We start from the raw sequence: 17627 nt of genomic DNA on the forward strand, positions 1-17627 counted from the left end.
ACATTGCAGATTCATGCAAAATCTTTTTCTGTTTAAACCTTTCTGAGTTTCACCTGCACAGTATTTATTTGCTCTTGTGCTGTGGCCTGACTACTGAGGGAATCCAGCTGAAGTTGAATTTCTGAGAGCCATTGGCCAGTGTCCTGCTGGAGGCTATGGAATTTTTTTAGCTAGGAAAGAAAATAAGACATTACCAAGGGGAGTTCAAGAGAAGTTGCTCATCTGGTCAAAGTTTGCCAAAATATCATTGTGATTCCACCACCTCTAAGTCTCTGGATTCCTTTTCTCGGTTAAGCTCGGCTGTTGCTTCCTCTTGCAGCTGTTGGGCCATCCGTAGTACTTTTCGCCATTGGTCCTCTGTGTCTTTGACCACCTGCTGTACTTGGCATTTGTCCTCCTCTGTCACATCCTGGCGATCGAACAGGGTCTGGCCCCGCCTCCTCAGGTTGTTTACTTGACAGTCGCCATCAGGCTTGGTCTGAAGTATGTCCTGGGAAAAGGAATGGAACTAAATCGCTGATCTATAAAAGCATTTGTCCTCACTTGGGATACCAAGTGACCTGGGTTGATTTGGAGGAAAATACAGACCTTTGCTACTTGGTACCTCTCGGCAGGCAGTAAGTTGATGCCGACAGTCTGCATCTGGCGCATCCTTTCTTGCAGCCTAGACTGCGTGTTTTGACTCAAATCCTTAAAGTCATCTTGGAGGCTCCGCAGTTGGGCCTCTTGGCAGATCTGCAAAACTGAGTTCCACTGCTGCTCTGTGTCTTCTAACAAGCGTTCTATCTCTGTCTTTCTGCTGTCATTCAGCTTCTCACACAGATTTTCTGCTTCCTTCTTCAGATCCCCAACTTTACAATCGCCCTCGTGTCGGCAAACAAAAACAGCCTACGAGTAAAGACGATTAAGTCAAAAAGCGAATCTCAGCACAATAACTTCACTTTATGCTTTAATCATTCAATTATATTTGATCAATTTCTTTGGATAACTTTATAAAGTGAATGGTACCTCTGTAACTTGTAGTCGTTGCTGGAGCGGCATGTGGGGCCCAAGGGAGAGAAGCTCGCATCTGTGTTTTTTTATCCAGGACTGAACATCCTTAATATGGTCTTGGAGAGAGGATGACTCCCTCTCGGCAGCGGCGTTAGCTTGCGCCTCTTCGGCTGCCTTCATCGTGTTTACCCAATTTCTCTCCACGCCCTGTATGACATCCTGGACCTCCTGGCGGTGACCATCTTCCAGGTCAGGGTTGTTGCTTAGACTCTTGCCCAGTTCCTTTAGCCCTTGTAGCTTGGACTGCATATCAGCTTTGCAAAGGAGAGCTTCCTAAAATTGCCAAACCACAATTACATCAAGTTACTAAGTATAAAACAAAATCCCTGTAGATCTTTATAAGTCACAGTGGTTATGTTTCAAGTATATCATGTAAGGAATACTGTAGATCAGGGTTCTCAAACATGCGGCCTGTGGGCCCCAACCTCAATGATGACAAAGGCATGTCCAACCTACCCAATTATTTATGATTTGACCTTCAAGCATAGCCTCTGTCTATTCAAATGGTTGGAATGGATTCACCTGTAATGCCTCAGGAGACTGAAGGTTCTCATCCAATCGGTTGAACCAGGAGTGCAAGTTTTCACTCTGGACTTTGACAGCCTTCACCTCCTGAACAAGGCGAGCCTGGGTCTCTGACTTGCAGATGATGTCTTCGGCAGCCCGCAGGACACTTCTCCATGTGTCCTCTGCTTCTTGAACCAACCGTTGGACTTCCTCTTTCTTGAGCTGATCCAGTTGGTCTTTGTAGCAAAGACCTTTGCCATCAAATTGCAGCTTGTCCATTTTGGAATCTCCCTCGGCTTTTGTGTTTAATACGACCTTGGGGTCACAGAGAAAAAACTTTAGATGCGGACTACATTACTTTTAGGGACTTTGGGGTTAATGGCATACTACAATAGACCCCTAGTATACGCCATCCTCACATGTGTTTGCGATTCAGCCCCTATTAAAGCCTTTTCCCCACGATGTGATGTCAACAACAAATTATTTTGCGGGACCAAAAATGCAGTTTGTGCATGTTTCGTCCGGCAGTTCCTCTTGATATTAGCTGGTTGGTTGGATCCCTTAATCACTACGATCGTGGGGGCACCTTTTCCTGTGCTGTGCCTTGGGCAAGTACAGCCTGGTGGCGCCTATCCCTCTCCAGGCCAACAGTCTCTTGGCAAATTAGGTAGATGCAGTGAATTCAGATTTGGGTGAAAAAATACACCAATTTCCACTTGTCTTGAAAGCTGTGGCCCTCACAGTCAACTTTCGTTTTTTTTAAATTTTCAATCGCCATGTCGGAATTGGGGTGTTTCTAAAATTCTCACAGAAAGCCAAGGTAGCCAAAAGGCTACTGCCATTACTTTTTTGGCACTGATTGGCACGCAGGGCTACTAGTTGGATATGCATTTTTGAAATAACTTCATGCATATTATTAATTTGTTTTTTTAGTGTTATTATTATGTTATTAAATCTTGTAATTATTAGATAACGGGTCAAACACTTAAAGATCTGCCTTATACAAGGACACTTATTGATTTACATGTATAAATAAGAGACTAACCTTTTAAAAACAAATTTTAGAAGGTTTGCTCACGTATTTAAAGACACTGATCGCATCAATTATTTCTCAACCCAGTTGAAAATCAAATTTCCTAGAAAATCACAACGACCCATCACTGGTGAGCTATTTTCAGAACCAGTTCGCAGGCCTCGTGAATGTGGATCTTTGGTGGGACACGTACAACGCGGTTACACAAGCTGTTCATAGGTGGCTACCAGCGGGCACCATGTTATTCAGAATGTTGACCTCAGTTTTACAAGTGAGATACTGATGACCCCCAAAATAATTTCTGTTCCAAGGCCCAATGAAGGAAAACTTTGGACAAATCTCCTTTCCTGGTTCAGGAGGACAAAACAACTTTGATGAAATAGACAAGTTCTGACCTGCGCTTTGAGGCTCCTTTCTTTGCAGGACAGGTCGCCAGAGACTGAGGTGAAGGAACACAGGAGCTTGTTAAACCAAGCATTGGTGTCCTCAACCTTGCTGGTAAACTCCTCCAGCTGCCGGTCCATGTTTTGCTCTCCCTCCAGCTGTGTCTGCAGCCGGGCCTCTAGATTTCGGTATCGTTGTATGATGTTGTCGGCGTCCTTGAGGAGACTCTCAGCTCGGACACCTCGGTGGTGTACAGAATTTAACAGCTCCGCCAGAACGTCCACTTGTGGGCTATTGCAAACAACATAAAGAAAATGACACCTGTAAATCAAGCGAGTCAGCAGATCACACAAAAAAGAATTTAAACACGTAAAAGGGACATGACATCACATGCCAGTGGAATCAAAGTCAATCCAAAATGGTCTATTTGCTTCCCTCAAGGATTAAAGACGACATCATATACAGCAAGAAAACTATGTCACACTCAAAGATGGAAGATTTAGTGCCGCTTGTGAATGATTTGTCTGTTTTTTTCCACAGACCTTTCTTTAAACAATTACCAAACTTTCAGAAGCAGTCATGTTCCAGACTAAGTCTAAGTGCCCAAGTCCGAACACGGTGGATAGCAGACTGGCATATGGGTACACGGCAACAGACAAAACGTTACAGAGAGTGTTTACAGCCTCGTAAATAATCAGCTGCTCTCTGCCCAGTCTGGGTGACATTGAGGCAACACTTACAAGTTGACATTCTCCAGAAGAAAATGGGTTCTGGTTAGGGAATTTTCTTTTTAAAAAACGTTAGCCAAGTTATATTCCTGTCAAAAAGAACTAAGGAGAACTTTATAGTGTCATCAACACAGCCCAGAAAATCATCGGCTACTCTACCCAGTCTGGAGAACATTAAGTCAACACTTGTAAGTTGACATTGTCTGAAAGAGAATTGGTTCCTGTTTTGGGAATTTAAAATCAATAAATAAATAAATAACAAAAGAGAATCTTACAGAGGGTCATAAACACAGCCAAGAAAAATTATCAGGTGCTTCCTGCCCAGTCTGGAGGATATTGCTAGCTCTCACTTCCAAAGCAGAGCCAAACTATCATTGAGGACTCCTCTCACCATGGCCACCACCTCTTTAACCTATTACAGACACTACAGGTTTCCTAAAACAAAGACCAACAGTCTGAGAGAGTTTCTTCTCCAGAGCCATCACCCTCTTAAACAAGCACACAAGGCTGTGAAAAAAATATCTTGCCTACGGTTGTAATCTTGAAATGTGTCACAATCGATATCTAGTCAAGTTTGTATATCTTCATTTACAAGTTCTTTATTTCAGTAATTTATAACTTCGTTATTTATTCAGTCATAATTATACAGCACTTGTAAATTTCTAGAGACAAAATCCCTAGCTCATATGTGCCGGGAATATTATGTAAAAGAAACTTCGAAGAAACTGCTCATCTCCCTAGCCTTGATTTTTATCAACCTATTATCTCACAACCCAGATATAAACAAACAAGGTGTATGCATTATAAATAGATATTAAGATCTTAGTGTCTCCTTTTGTGAAGTAAAGGACTTATAAAGTTGGATCGATACTCTTCTATTTTCCTTTACATTTTTGTCAAGTTACTACTTGGGGTGATCACCTCTGTCTCTGGAGGTCTTGAAGGAGATTTTTGGCTTCGCCAGGTGCCGCACTTAGCTCTTCTTTCCCCTGCAGCCATTCATGGAAAGCATCATACTGTGTCTGCAGACTGTCCACCAAGCAAATATTAACCTTGGTCAGTTCCTATTTGCCAGAAAAATGTGAAGATACGCCAAAACCTTTACCTGGTCAAGTCACAAATCAGAGACTCTAGTTGCTCGTGCCTGTTGAGACAGTGTGTCTTAAAATTACAGACTTCTTCCTGATGTTCCTTCAGCCAATCGCTGAGTTCCTGTAGCTTCTGAGAATCTATCAGTGGCCGGCTTCGATCCAGATGTTCTCTCAACTGCTCCAGACGGCGCTCCGCATCGTCAGCCTTGAGACAATTCTGAGAAAAACGAAGGGAACTGTCAGGACTGTTAGGCAACTGGACGACGTCAAAGTGACCCACTCGATCGCTCACATTCAGCCTTCGCAGAGATGTTTCCACATCAGCCCTGCTCTCCTGGTTCTCAAAACACTCGTTTACAGCCAGCTGCAGGTCCTGGAACCAGACCTCAAAAGATTGTCTCTCATCTGAAGAAAACATGGGGACAATTTGCACTTGAAGATCAATAAGTTGTTGACTGTTAAAATTATTTGAAACATATTATCAATTTGCTCCAAAGTTAAACACTAAACAAAGAAAGACCATACGTTAAAAGATCACATTGTCCTTTCTTTATTTGACCTCAACCCACGTTTAGGAGATGTGACCTACTCAAGCCAGCAAACTTTGACCTAAGGGGAGCCAATGTGTCCCAAAATCGATCTGGTAATCAGGAATTTGCCTTTGGAGTTCGGAGTTCTGTATCTTAACTCCTTAAAATAAAACGAAGTGTAGAATGTTCAGGGGTTCAACTGATCACACCATCCTAATGATTTCAAATAGTTTCTGTTTTCTCTTATTCTAGGTTTAAGGTGAGAGACCTGAAATCAACCAGGTTGTGAACAAGCCTTACTCCAACCAGGATCCTTATTGACAAAAAGAGATCCAGTTTCAAACAATGTTAAGCAGTGTCTTATCTCCATTATAGTTTAAGTACGGGAATCTGATTTCTACTGGTGGAAGAATACAACGACTTACTCTGGAAGACATTGAGCAAGCCTTTATCCTTCTCTTCTCTCTTGAGATGGATCATGTCTTTGGTGCGAGTGACAGCATCCATCATTCGCCCACTATCCACCGACAGGTCCTCGAGAACCTGTGGACTGGCAACGCTGGACACTAGTGCCATTTCCCTAACCACCAACTCAGCCTGCTCCTTTTGGGTGTTGAGGTCAGTGAACAAATCCTGCAACAGAACAAGCAATGAAATTCATAAAGGTTTGATTGACCTTTTTCAATTATCCTTGCTACTTTTGTAGTATTCAAACGGTATGTGTACCTTTAACTGCATCTCCACCTCTGCTTCTGAACCTTGGACCTCATTGACAGAGCGTTGAATGTTCTCCACAGCTGACAGACACTGTTCAATCTTTTCAGCGAGATGTTTCTTAACCACCAACAGCTCTTCAAAGACATCAGTGCAGTCAGCAAACAGCTCTTTCACCTGGTCCATTCTCTTCCGCAACTGTGTTTCCATTACCTGGAGATTCAACAGGAGAGAATGCTGTTGAAGCATTCCAGGATGGAGACAAACATTTTCAAGATCCTTGTACTCACTTGGAGCTCCAGTGGTGCCTCTTGACTCTTAAGCATTTCCTGGATCTCATTACACTTCTTGTGGAAGTGTTCTGTATTTTCCTCATAGGCCTTGATCTCATCCTATATTTGAAGATTATTGACTTCTCACCTTTTCTACAAAGATAGTGAAAAACGGTGTATATGTTTAAATCTCACCTTCATGGCTAGGACTTGCTGCTGGTTGTGGAAAGGGTGTCCTTCTGCAAACAATGCCAATTTGGAGGCCGCCCAGCCATCAATTTCGCTGCCCAAAATTAACTCCTTGTCCCAAAGCTCCAAACCCACTTGAAGGTTGTCCATATATGCATCTATCTTCTCCGTCATCTGTGATTGAAGAGGAATTGAGAGTGTGTAATAGAAAAACGGCAGTGGACATGGAAGTCCATCCACTCACATCCAACCAGGTGTCCATCAATGTGTCCGCCTCTGCTTCAAATGGCACCTCCCTGCAGTCCGGAAACTTCTTGAGGTGCGACTGCAGCTGCTTGCAAACTGCCCTCATCTCGTCGATTTTTTCACTGAGGCTGCTCAGTTCCTGTTTGATGTCCTCCACCTAGACAAAACCGAGGTTCTCTAAGCGCTAACTGAAGTGGTCTCCATCATAGGTTTACTTATGCACCTCCTCCATTCTGAAGAGTTGCATTTTTATGTGGTGGCTCACCTTGATTATAGTCTTGTGAAGGTTGTCTTTGCCCATGTAAGAGGCCTGTTCACTGATGGTCTGTTCGGCTTTCAGCACAATGCTGCTCAGATGACTCCGATAGCTCTGGAACTTCTTCAGAAGTTCAATCAGGATGCTGCACTGTTGCCTCCTGTAAGACATTGTGACTTGAGGTGCCACAGACAAATGTCTGGATCAGGCAAGAACATTCAGTGAACATACCTTTCCATCAAAGATGTTACAGTCTGGCTGTACTCTGTCTCCAACTCAGCCAGCAGGTTTTGACCTTCTTCTTGACACTCAGGAAGTTCTTTGAGACTTTGGATCTCTGAGTTTAGTGCCAGCAGCTGGTCTTCCAAATCAGTTAGAGATCGAAGTCTAAAATAAGAATAAAAAATAGAAAATAAATCTTTGTTAGAATTTTTGAACTGCCAAAGACCAGCGAGGCACACCTTTGTTGTATAGCTGGCATCGTGGCCTCTGTCAGGCTTCGTGATTCTATTCTGTCCTGAAGCTTTCTCAGTTCCCCCAAAAGAGTCCTCTTCCTCAAGCCCAAAGACTGGTTGTGAGTTTCTCTTTTGAGGCCCTGCTGTTGGCCCACTAGTTGACAGTCTGCCTCTTTCAGTTTGCTCAGCAGGACGCTGACCATGTCCAGGCAAGAGGCAGGGGAACCATTCCTGGTGACCGTCATACGTGCCCCCTGCAGAAGGACATCCAACTGTGGTGCCTTCTCCTTCAGACTTTCAACACTTTGCCGTATCAAAGCCATTTTGGAGGAACAGGATTGCAGAACTGCTACATCACTGATAGGGGAACTTTGTTCTCTGGCTATGTCCTCAGCGACAGTACGAAGGGACATGAGAAAGTGGTCCAAAGCGCGAGCAGCTGCCTCACTCTTGCGCACTTGTTGGCGTAGCTGATCCAGGCTGCTTCTATGTGTTTCCACCTCCCTGGAGAGAGGTAGGCAATCACTTGGATCCAGGTTTTTGGATTCAGGCTGTAGACGGGCCAGCTGATCAAGCTCACTCTGGATGTTTTCATCAAGTTCCTAGAGGAGGAACAGGATGATGTTAGGAACAGATATAAAGTGATAATGTTTGTCACTGTGTCATGATGGGAGGTGGACCTTGATCTCTTTCAGGATGTTAGTGTCAGTCAGTGTGAAGGCAGTGACATCTTTGGGTTGTCTTAAGTAACGGTCTAGGCGATCTGTGAAGTCCACCATGTGGTTCTCAGTGGAGTCAATCTGCCGGAGGGCGGCACCCAGTGCACTGCCTCTCCTCTGGAGGTTTGACTGCTGGGCTTGCCACTGTTGCTGAAGATCTGTTTTCTCCTGCTCTAAATCAGCACCTCCACTCAGCTGGGAGTACTGGTTCAGAAACTCGCCCCACAAAGACTCTGTATCCTGCCTGAGGAACTAAGGAAAAATAAATCTTTAAAATCATTGTGTTAATTGTTATGCAAATCATACATGCTTCGTGCTACCTGGATTTCCTGTAGCCGAGTGTGAAGACCTTTTAGAGTCACGGAGTCTGAGGCAACATCTCTAATACTCTGGTCATTTTTAGATAACTGAACTTGCAAAGACTTCCTGTACATTTCATATCTGAAAATATAAACAGGAATAAGGCAAACCCATTTCAAGCCTCCCATAATCCCCATAAATCTGTTTACTTGTATAACTTCTCCTTTTTGTCGTAGTCATCGTCAAATGATGACTGTTGTTTAAACTTTTGATCCTCATTTGCTGACTTCTGTTTCATTTGTGAGACCTACAAACCACATATGGTTGTTTGTAAAAGGAAAAATACTTTAATTATAATAATTTACTAGCTCATTTGTGATATAAGTAGTGATGATACCTCAGATGAGATTGAAGGTTTGCCAAGAGGTGTTGTTTCTACGGCTGACGTATCCTCCACATTCAATACATCAGGAAGCCTGGTAAACAATTAATTAAAATCTAGCTTCCGAGGACTGCCCAATGGAAGCTATTTTACTGCTCACTTAGATTCCGGTATGGGCGTTTCTTGATCGCCACTGAATTGTCGCTGAATGGCTGCTAGGCTACTTTCACACTCCCTCAGCTGAGTGTGGGCCAGGCGGTGGGCATCTTCTGGATTTAACATGTCACACAATTCTTTTAAAGATTCTGCTTGCTGGTCTACCTTGGCCAAGACACCCTTGGATGAAAAGCAAGTCTGGGGGACATTGACAGAGCAATACGCCCATCTCAGGTATCACAATGGTTTCAGCTCAAGTGGTGCAAGATTTAAAGGGAACTATAAAATCCTACCTCCCACTGTGACCTGACAGACTGTGTAAATGACTCCATATCTCTAAGCTGTAATGGTGTACAGAATGCCTCCATACCTTTGGCTGCTCTCAGGAATTCATCCAGTAACTCTGAATCCAGGGTTCTCAGAGTCTACAGAGGAGACAACGCTTTAGTCAACTACTTCCACCACAATGTAAATAATTCCACTTACATTTTTCTCTGAGGCTTGCTCGGGTGGTAGACATTTGTCACGAATGGCCTCCAGAATGTGTTCTTGTAGGCAGTGCTTAGCCTCCTCAAAGCCATTTCTTGCCAAAGCCTGGGCCCTGGCATAGGCCTCAGAGTAGGCTTGTGGAGGAGCCTGGGCCAGTACTGGAGATTGCATGCCAAAGTCAGGAGACTCTTCCTAGGATTGGGGCAGCACATTGTAAGAAAAAGAGTTGGAGGTCTGGAAAAAGCTAAACCTGTAGACTCACCTGTGTTTGGGATTGTGAATGTAATTTAGGAGCCGAATGGATTTCTAGTGAAGGGCTTGACACAGATAACACGCTGGCATGGGTCATTGTTGAAACATTGAGCTGAGGAGTAAACTGGAATTCAGGCTTAGACTGTTGTTGGAATTGAGTCTTAGGTTGGTAACATGGCTGAGTAGGTAATATTTGAGGCATGTTTTGTGGGAGTGTCAAAACCTGAGGTTGGCTTGGTGGTTGAAATTTGGGTTGTGGCAGTCCCTGGCTTTCAGGTTTACATTGAGGAAATGATTTACTATTTGTTTGTGCAGAAGGGTGGTTTACAAGTTGCCGTGCAGCTTGTGGTTGAGGTTCAGTTGGGAGTGGTGAGGGATTATTTGATTCGGTTATGGGCGACATCATGTGAGGGGGTGTTGGTTGAGGTGAATATGCCGGCTGTGTTGAAGAACTTGCCTGTGGCGGGATTGGAGTTTGAGCCGGGAGTCTGAATTGCAGGGCAGTCATCTGTGGCTGAGGCTTTAATTGACTTATCTGAGCATTTGGCTGCATATTGACTTGTGTCTGGATACAAGATTGGGTCTGAACCAGGTGTTGAGGTTGAAGTTGTGGCTGGCTGGTACACTTGAGATTGGCCTGCTCTAGTTGCTGAGGTTCTTGAGCATGGATATTAGGCCAAACAGCAGGCAGATAGGTCTGGCTCTGGAGGAAATGGAAGTCGGTTTGAATACTATTTGGTCCCTGAGTCTGCATGCAATGAGGTTGCTGCTGACTTTGAAGTCTCATTTGGGGCTGCACTTGGGTGTGAGAGCGCACCTGCATCTGGGGCCGGTTATGCATCTGTGGCACCTGAGGGTGGTTATGTACCTGCTGCATACTAGAATACCCAGACTGCTCCTTTGTGGGTCTTTGTGGGTGACCAGCCTGTGTCCATTGTGGTTCTCGTAGGACCTGAGAATGTGGCGATTCAAATGTCTGTTGAGGAAATGTTTGGGGGATTTGTTGCCTTTGCTGGGTCATGTCTTTATTTTGGGCCTCTTGCGCAGAAGCCCACAGCTGTAATGGGTTTTGTGGCTGGGAGTTAGATGGGGGGTATAAGAGGGGTTTCACTGAAGCCTGATGTGTAGACATGGAGGGTGAACTACAAACCTCGGTCCATACATGTGGTTGGCCCGGAGGGACTTGATTTGGATAGTGGCCAGGGGGATTTGATTGGCTGTAATATTGTGTTACAGGCTGGACTACAGGGTGGGCTGCATGTTGAGCTTGAGTCAAGGGTAGTGGAGAGTGGTGCTGAAGTTTTGGTTGGGTTTGAATCTGTTGATGGTAATGATCTTGGGTTGACAACACTGGTTGAGTGTACATAAAATAATCTGAATTTGGTTGAGCTGAGCTTTCAATCTCTGCTAGAGCTTCAGTTTTGGTGTGTGTTTGAATCACAATCTGTCCATACTCTTGAGACTGAGCTTTTGACGGATGATGACTCTCAAATGTTGCTAAATGCTGTGTTTTAGATTGAGATTGAATTATGGGGTGAGTGTACCTTTGAGGTTGTGTCTGTACCTGCGATTGTGTTTGAATCTGCATCATTGAGACGGGACCGCTTAGAGGTTGATGCCTCTGAGTCGGGTACTTTAGATAAGGAGATGTTTGCTGGGGAAAGTTTTTCTGTGCTTGGTTTTCAGGACAAGGCGGAGGTGCAGCAGTGGTTTGACCCTCTAGCAATATTTCAGCTTTAGCTTGGGAATGGGTCAGTAAATGTGGATTTTGTGCCAGTGGGACTGGAGAGATGTAGGACTGAGTTGCAGAGTTTGCAAGGCTTGTCAGCTCTGATGTCTGTTGAGGGATGCAAACCTGGGCCTGGGCTGGAACTTTAGGAGAGGCTCCCCATGTCTTTGTATGACTCTGAGCCTGAATGGGAATTGAGTCCGTGTGAGGAGATAAGGCCCTAACTTTAGCCCAAGTTGGCCCTTGAGCTACAACTTGGTCCTGAATGGGCGTTGCGAGCTGAACTGGCGACTGAACCACAATGTGGGTATCTCGACTTGGCTCTACAGTTGGTTTTAGTTTTTCCTGTTGAATTTCCATTTGCTGTACTTGTTCTTGCCATTTGGCCTCACCTGCAGACTTAGACTGGACCCTTAGGTTTTGTACTTCTGCATGTTGACCACCTTCCTGGATATATCCAATGGCACCCTTATTGGTCTGAGATTGTGTAGTCCAAAATTGTTCTTGAACAGAATCTTCCTTTAGACTTTTAATTCCCTTTTGTGCTGTTTTTTGGAGCCATGGGCGATTCTTTGCGGCCTGGGCTCTTTTGTGTTGGAGTTCTTGTTGGTTTAGAGAATCTTTCACTGATAAAGTCAGTGCATGTTTTTGAGTTTTATGAGGGAGTTTGGTTTCAACCTCCTCATGTACTACTGTACACTGCCCATCTTTATAGTCTTTTGTGTCTTTCTGTTGGTGCTTCGTCTCTTGTAGTTCTTTTTCAGTTTTGTTTTGGACTTCTTTTTCTATTCTTTGGACTGGAACCTGGGGACTCTTGGTCTCCTGATTCAATGTTTCTCCATCCAGGTTCTCAGAAGGCAAGTAGTTCTCCACAGTGTGTTGCTGCACACTTGTTTTAGCCGAAAATATTCCAATCCTTTGCCCAGAGCATTGAGAAGGTACACTCACTGTTTCTTCTTGATATTCCTCAACCACTATGTTTGGCACAAATGTTTCATGAGATGGATGTGATTCCATCAGGGATGATGAACGCTCCGGTGTTGGGGGCGTAGTGTCCATCGGCACTACTTCATGAGATGTGCTTCTGTCTTGGATAAAAAACTTGAATGGAGGCCTTCCTGTAGGGCTCTTGCTTCTGTCTCTTTTTGCTCCCAAACTACTCAGCATTGATACTGCATCCTATAATCATGGACACATTTTGAGTCAAAACATAATATTTTCAGACAATCCCATACAGTAGAATTTCAGGATATGGCATTCCCTACACATAATTATCACTCAGTACAAACTATTGTTATTTTCATGTTTCCATCTGCCGTACCGGGGGTTCAGAGTTAATTACCCTAGGTGTCTTTCCCCTGCTTTATGGTAATTTCACATCGCAATCTCCACTTCAGAATGAATCAATGTATGCTGGGGGTCTACTGTATTTCATATTGACTACAAACCAAAAACAAGAGGAAAAATCTACTGGCCTGTGACTTTGATAGTGCTGCCCGCACTCTGTCTTGAATGATGGTAGTCTGCAGATACTGAATGGGAGAGGTTTTCTGACTATTCAAAATCAACACCTGAAGGTCTTGCTCTTCTGTAACCAACTGCCCCTCCAGCTGAAGCCCACGGGAAATCAGAACCTACAGGAATAGACGGAGACCACTGACAGTCAATGCCCTGTTGCAGTAAACGGTACTCACGCTCAGTAAATCATCTTACCCGAGCTCTTGGATCTTGGCCTCCCTTCTGCTGTGGCTCTGCAGTCTTCAGAAGCTGGTACATCTCCCTAGCCTCGAATTCCCAGTGCAGAAGCTCGGCTAAGCGACTGTCAAGACCAGAAACGCTGTGCTGCAACTTTGCACATAACTGTTCTGTCAGGCACAGAGTCTCCTTCACCTGGTTTAAGCAAGTCACATGCATGTCCTTAAAGTTACTTTGCAGGTCCTTGATAATAATATCAGCTAAGGTTGTAACATACCCACTGTATGTTTACAAGTGGGCAAAAATTTGATTGGAAATCAAATATTGGTTGTATTCCAATAATGTAAAGCAATGAAAACGAGGAGTATTAAGGAATTAGTCCGACTTTGAGTTTTCCGATTGCAAATGTTTTGTTAGTTGTGTCATTTTACGATTGTTCCGACATGTACAAGATGTTGGGTGATCCGATCACTTCTGTACACGCTCAGTTTCCCTCATCCGGGATATTTTTATGACCCAAAGTACTGTTTGATTTATAATAAGAGACGAACGATAGAAACAACCTCATGCTTACTCACTAAAAAGCCTCATATGTATTGGTTGATATCTCCAGGACGTTCGCATTTTATTTTTTGCCTCAATGGTGAAAATGCTACAGCTGTATACATCCATCAATTGTATAAAGCTAGGCTTTTGGCAAGCCACGTTACGAGCACACCTTGTAAACACACAAATCAGAGCAACGGAGCTGAGTGTTGGAACAATCAAGCATAGTATTTTATCGCATGAGTGATATGAATGAAATTATCTTTTAATTTATGTCGGACGTTAAATGCGGAAATGACGTTTATTTGTGTAGTGACTTCTCTCCCACTTCACTCTTTTTGTCTGAATATTCACAAATGCCATGGATAAGGAGTTATTAGTTTGTCCGTGGGCACGTAAATTATTCATTCGGACTGCTCCAGAAATTCAATATTACGCTTCCAATCCAATAATTGCCTGCATGTAAATAGTCTTTGCATCAACTCACTTCAGACATGGCCAACTTCAGGTTCTGCACTTGATCCAAAGAAAATTCAGGAGAAAAATCTAGAGTCTCCAGATCCTCTTCTTTTAGCTTCCTCAGAAGAGACTGCAGGAAAAATACAATTCATCATTTACTCTCCTCAACTGTAGAGACCCTTTCCTTTGTTCCACCTGGATTCTTTTCCTGTAGATGCGTAAAGGACCAGAGGTCGTCTCGACAGGTTCTTGAAAGATAAAGTTGGCCTCATTGACAAGTGCTTGAAGTTTTTGTGGTCTAGTCTGGATGTCGGTGTCAGAATCTCTCGCGCAGTCCTTGAATTAGCACAAAAGGTCTGTTCACTGAGTTGCTTCAGTTTTAAAGACGTGGCTAAGAAGAAAAACTTCTCAACACAGTTTCTTTGAATTGTCATCAACAACTTGTGACAATGTACCGAGTTGTTTGCCTGCACGAACTCAGCCCAGTCCATATTGAGTTTGACGAGCTCCTCTTCCAGACTGCTGGTGGTCTGTGGGTCGGCGTACTCCATCAGAAAATTAGCGACCTCGTTCAGGTGAGCTTGTCGGGGTCCCCATTCGGCCACGCTCTCCAACGTCGCCTACAGTTTGCAAAACACATGTTAGAAACCCATCATTTTGTTTGTGTTTCAATGCCTAATTGTCTAGATTTTTTTTTTTACATGTTTTTTTCTGGGGGATCGGGATGGAATCAGGTATTATACATACCTGTCAACCTGTACGTTTTTGCCTTACAAATTATGTTTACTATGCATTTTAAGACGTGTACGACGTAGAAGAAAATCTTTACGGAAAAACGCAAATCTGTCAATTATGGGTACCATCCGGTATACACCGACTATCACCAAACGGCAAATCAATTAGGTCAAACGAGTTCGAGTTGTGTGGTGAAAAGAAGTCTGTCTCTTTTTACAGAACTGGCTTTTTCGGCTCAACTCATTAAAGAGAGCCGGGTCTCAAACGGCTCACTTGCTTTGATGCATTATATTACGAGATATTATGTTGTATAAAGAAGTTAAGAAAAAAAGGAAGTCTAAAAAGAAAAATTAAAAAGACAGGTTTGTGGTTATCCCTTTAGTCAGTATAATAACAACAATAATATAATGCAGAAAATGAATTAATAATTTGAATAAGAAAATGTTTTATTCTACTTAATTATATTTGCATGTATTTTCTCCTTCTACAGTGAACGTCCACTACTTCATTCTCGAACATTTTTTTATAATAAACCTCATTCATGTCGAGCAACTCAGTACCTCACAACAAAATGTTAATCAACAATATATATGATATGACGAAACACATGTACAATGTAACATGTTAAACTACATAAATAAACACATTTGAAAAAAATATATAGTGCAAGATTTTTTTGTATTTTGTAAGGGAAAATACGACAGTTTGTAAGGGCATGGAGCCCTGGAGCGCGACAGGTATGATTATACAACCAAACTAGTTAACGAGGGCCCGACAAGACCCAGCTCCTCTTTTTCTTTTCCTTATTCCACTCATTCTTACTCTCTAGCAACAATACATTCCATAAAATGTGGGAAAGTACTGAAAAAAATTATGAAAATGAGGTCGGACACGATACAACTCAACGAGCAAGCCACGAGGGCCCGATGAGACCCAGGAGGAAACCATGCCCAGTCCCTCCTACTCTTTCTTTTCTTTCTTCCCTTTATTTTTACTCTTTAGCAACAAAAAAAGTCCATAAAACTTGGCAGAAATGGGCATTCTCACATGTAAATATATGAAAGGGTATTGGATGCCATACAACCGAATGAGCGAGCCACAAGGGCCAGACGAGACCTAGTAACAAGTCTAGTAACAATGATTAAAATACTCGAGTACCGTAGGTCGAGACCCGCTTGCACGCCCAGCCGAGGCCTGCTCCAACCACGCTTGCATGGAGCTCAAACCGTCACCGTAGGATTCCCAGGCGCTCAGAACTCGTTCAAGGTTGTTCTTGGCTGAGTAGACCTCGGCAAGTATGGCCGCCGTGTCCCCCTCCAGCTGTGTCACTTGTTGAGAAACGCGGTGATAGTCTGCAGCTGAAAGCCAAAAAGACATCCCAGAGATTGAGTACTCTGCAATTCCAGCAGGGGTCTTGAGCAATGTTCCCTGTCATTTTCCACGGGTCTGAGCGTTCACACAAAGTCGGTGAGCAACCCTTGAAACAACAGTGAGCAACCATAATCCCAAGTGTGGCAACTAAGTCATTATCAAACATGTCCAAAACTTGACATCAAGTTACATTTTGCTGAGTTTCCGGCAATGCAAAATTATTTTTCTTTTTTGAATGAATTGACTCATGTACTATTGCAAAGGTTGTACGGCCTACAAACGCTGTTTGTTCTTACAATTCTTTCACGAGATATCCATTTCTTTTTATTTCCTGATATATTTTGTCGCATAATGTTAACATTTTTGGGGGCTTTTTTCGTCGGTTGTAAGATACAGAACTGTACTTAATCACATTTTTTAGCGGAAGTACAATGTTGGCAACAAGATTCACTTGATATAATTGGAAAATATTTGAATGCAACACAAACTTTTCTTTCTTTTCTGGCTTTTTTCTAAATTTTTCCTTCTTTTTTTCTCTTCCTTTTGTTTCTTTTTTTCTCAGCTTTTCACTACTTTTACATTTTGGTATTTTTTTCTTTTTTGTTCTATTCCCCCCTTCTTTTAAGACATTTTGTGCATAATTTTACATAATATTTGGTCATGTTGGGATTAAAGAAGCAAAAACAACCTGAAGAGCCGTTTAGGCGCCAAAAGAGCCGGTTCCTTTTAGTGAGTTGAGCCAAAGAAGCCGGTTCTCGACAAACTTTATGAAATGAAATGAAATGATCTGCATTATATAGCGCTTTTCAAGTCAAGACTTCCCAAAGCGCTTTACAGTGTGCTTCACATTTCCCAATAGCGGCCGTGCAGCCATGTAAGGCGCTAACCTGCATATTGGGGGTATTAGGGGTTCAGTGTCTTACCCAAGGACACTTCCACATGTAACACGGAGGAGCCGGGATTCAAACTGCGAACTCTTGAACCCAAGACGAGCGCTCTACCTCCTGAGCCACTGCTTACTTTACTAACTTTACTCAACTTCATTCTACTTCGACTCGACTTCAAAATACCGCATTTAGGACACGACGTCAGGGGAACCCGTGTATTTTTACCTTCATGCACTGTAACTTTGACTTAAGTCGCTTCTTAATAAGTAATTTTGTGCGATGGCTAGATTTTCTTGTGCGCTGAGAATGTGCGAGCAGTGTGCAATTGCGCACGCGCGCAGCTTAGAGGTAACACTGGTCTTGAGTAAGTCAATTCAGCACATCTGTATATTATTTGCCCTCATGTAGGTTTTAGATCAGGGGATGGTGTCACAATAGTCTGTGGTTTG

The 17627-nt window shown here is 43.2% G+C and overlaps 1 protein-coding gene across 1 annotated transcript in view; it reads right to left on the bottom strand.

Annotated features, from left to right (window-relative positions):
* The window catches only part of syne2b (spectrin repeat containing, nuclear envelope 2b), a 95513-nt gene that overhangs the window by 60349 nt on the left and 17537 nt on the right, over positions 1–17627 (bottom strand). Inside the window, exons 15-45 of the mRNA XM_088354986.1 lie at positions 16079–16278; positions 14641–14805; positions 14381–14521; positions 14214–14315; positions 13199–13375; positions 12961–13119; positions 9767–12664; positions 9502–9696; positions 9309–9440; positions 9020–9213; positions 8875–8953; positions 8687–8784; positions 8498–8618; positions 8139–8429; positions 7465–8060; positions 7235–7390; positions 7013–7163; positions 6746–6904; positions 6508–6675; positions 6331–6432; positions 6053–6253; positions 5752–5959; positions 5089–5201; positions 4811–5013; positions 4627–4734; positions 2989–3268; positions 1576–1875; positions 1009–1326; positions 589–888; positions 263–490; positions 54–170 (exon numbers count right to left, since the gene is read on the bottom strand). Of these exons, the coding sequence (XP_088211112.1) occupies positions 54–170; positions 263–490; positions 589–888; positions 1009–1326; positions 1576–1875; positions 2989–3268; positions 4627–4734; positions 4811–5013; positions 5089–5201; positions 5752–5959; positions 6053–6253; positions 6331–6432; positions 6508–6675; positions 6746–6904; positions 7013–7163; positions 7235–7390; positions 7465–8060; positions 8139–8429; positions 8498–8618; positions 8687–8784; positions 8875–8953; positions 9020–9213; positions 9309–9440; positions 9502–9696; positions 9767–12664; positions 12961–13119; positions 13199–13375; positions 14214–14315; positions 14381–14521; positions 14641–14805; positions 16079–16278 (8660 nt within the window). The remainder of the gene's footprint in view (positions 1–53; positions 171–262; positions 491–588; positions 889–1008; positions 1327–1575; positions 1876–2988; positions 3269–4626; positions 4735–4810; positions 5014–5088; positions 5202–5751; positions 5960–6052; positions 6254–6330; positions 6433–6507; positions 6676–6745; positions 6905–7012; positions 7164–7234; positions 7391–7464; positions 8061–8138; positions 8430–8497; positions 8619–8686; positions 8785–8874; positions 8954–9019; positions 9214–9308; positions 9441–9501; positions 9697–9766; positions 12665–12960; positions 13120–13198; positions 13376–14213; positions 14316–14380; positions 14522–14640; positions 14806–16078; positions 16279–17627) is intronic.

Source organism: Urocampus carinirostris, chromosome 15 (assembly GCF_059441175.1).
Source record: "Urocampus carinirostris isolate Australia breed hairy pipefish chromosome 15, RoL_Ucar_1.0, whole genome shotgun sequence".
Taxonomy (NCBI): Eukaryota; Metazoa; Chordata; class Actinopteri; order Syngnathiformes; family Syngnathidae; genus Urocampus; species Urocampus carinirostris.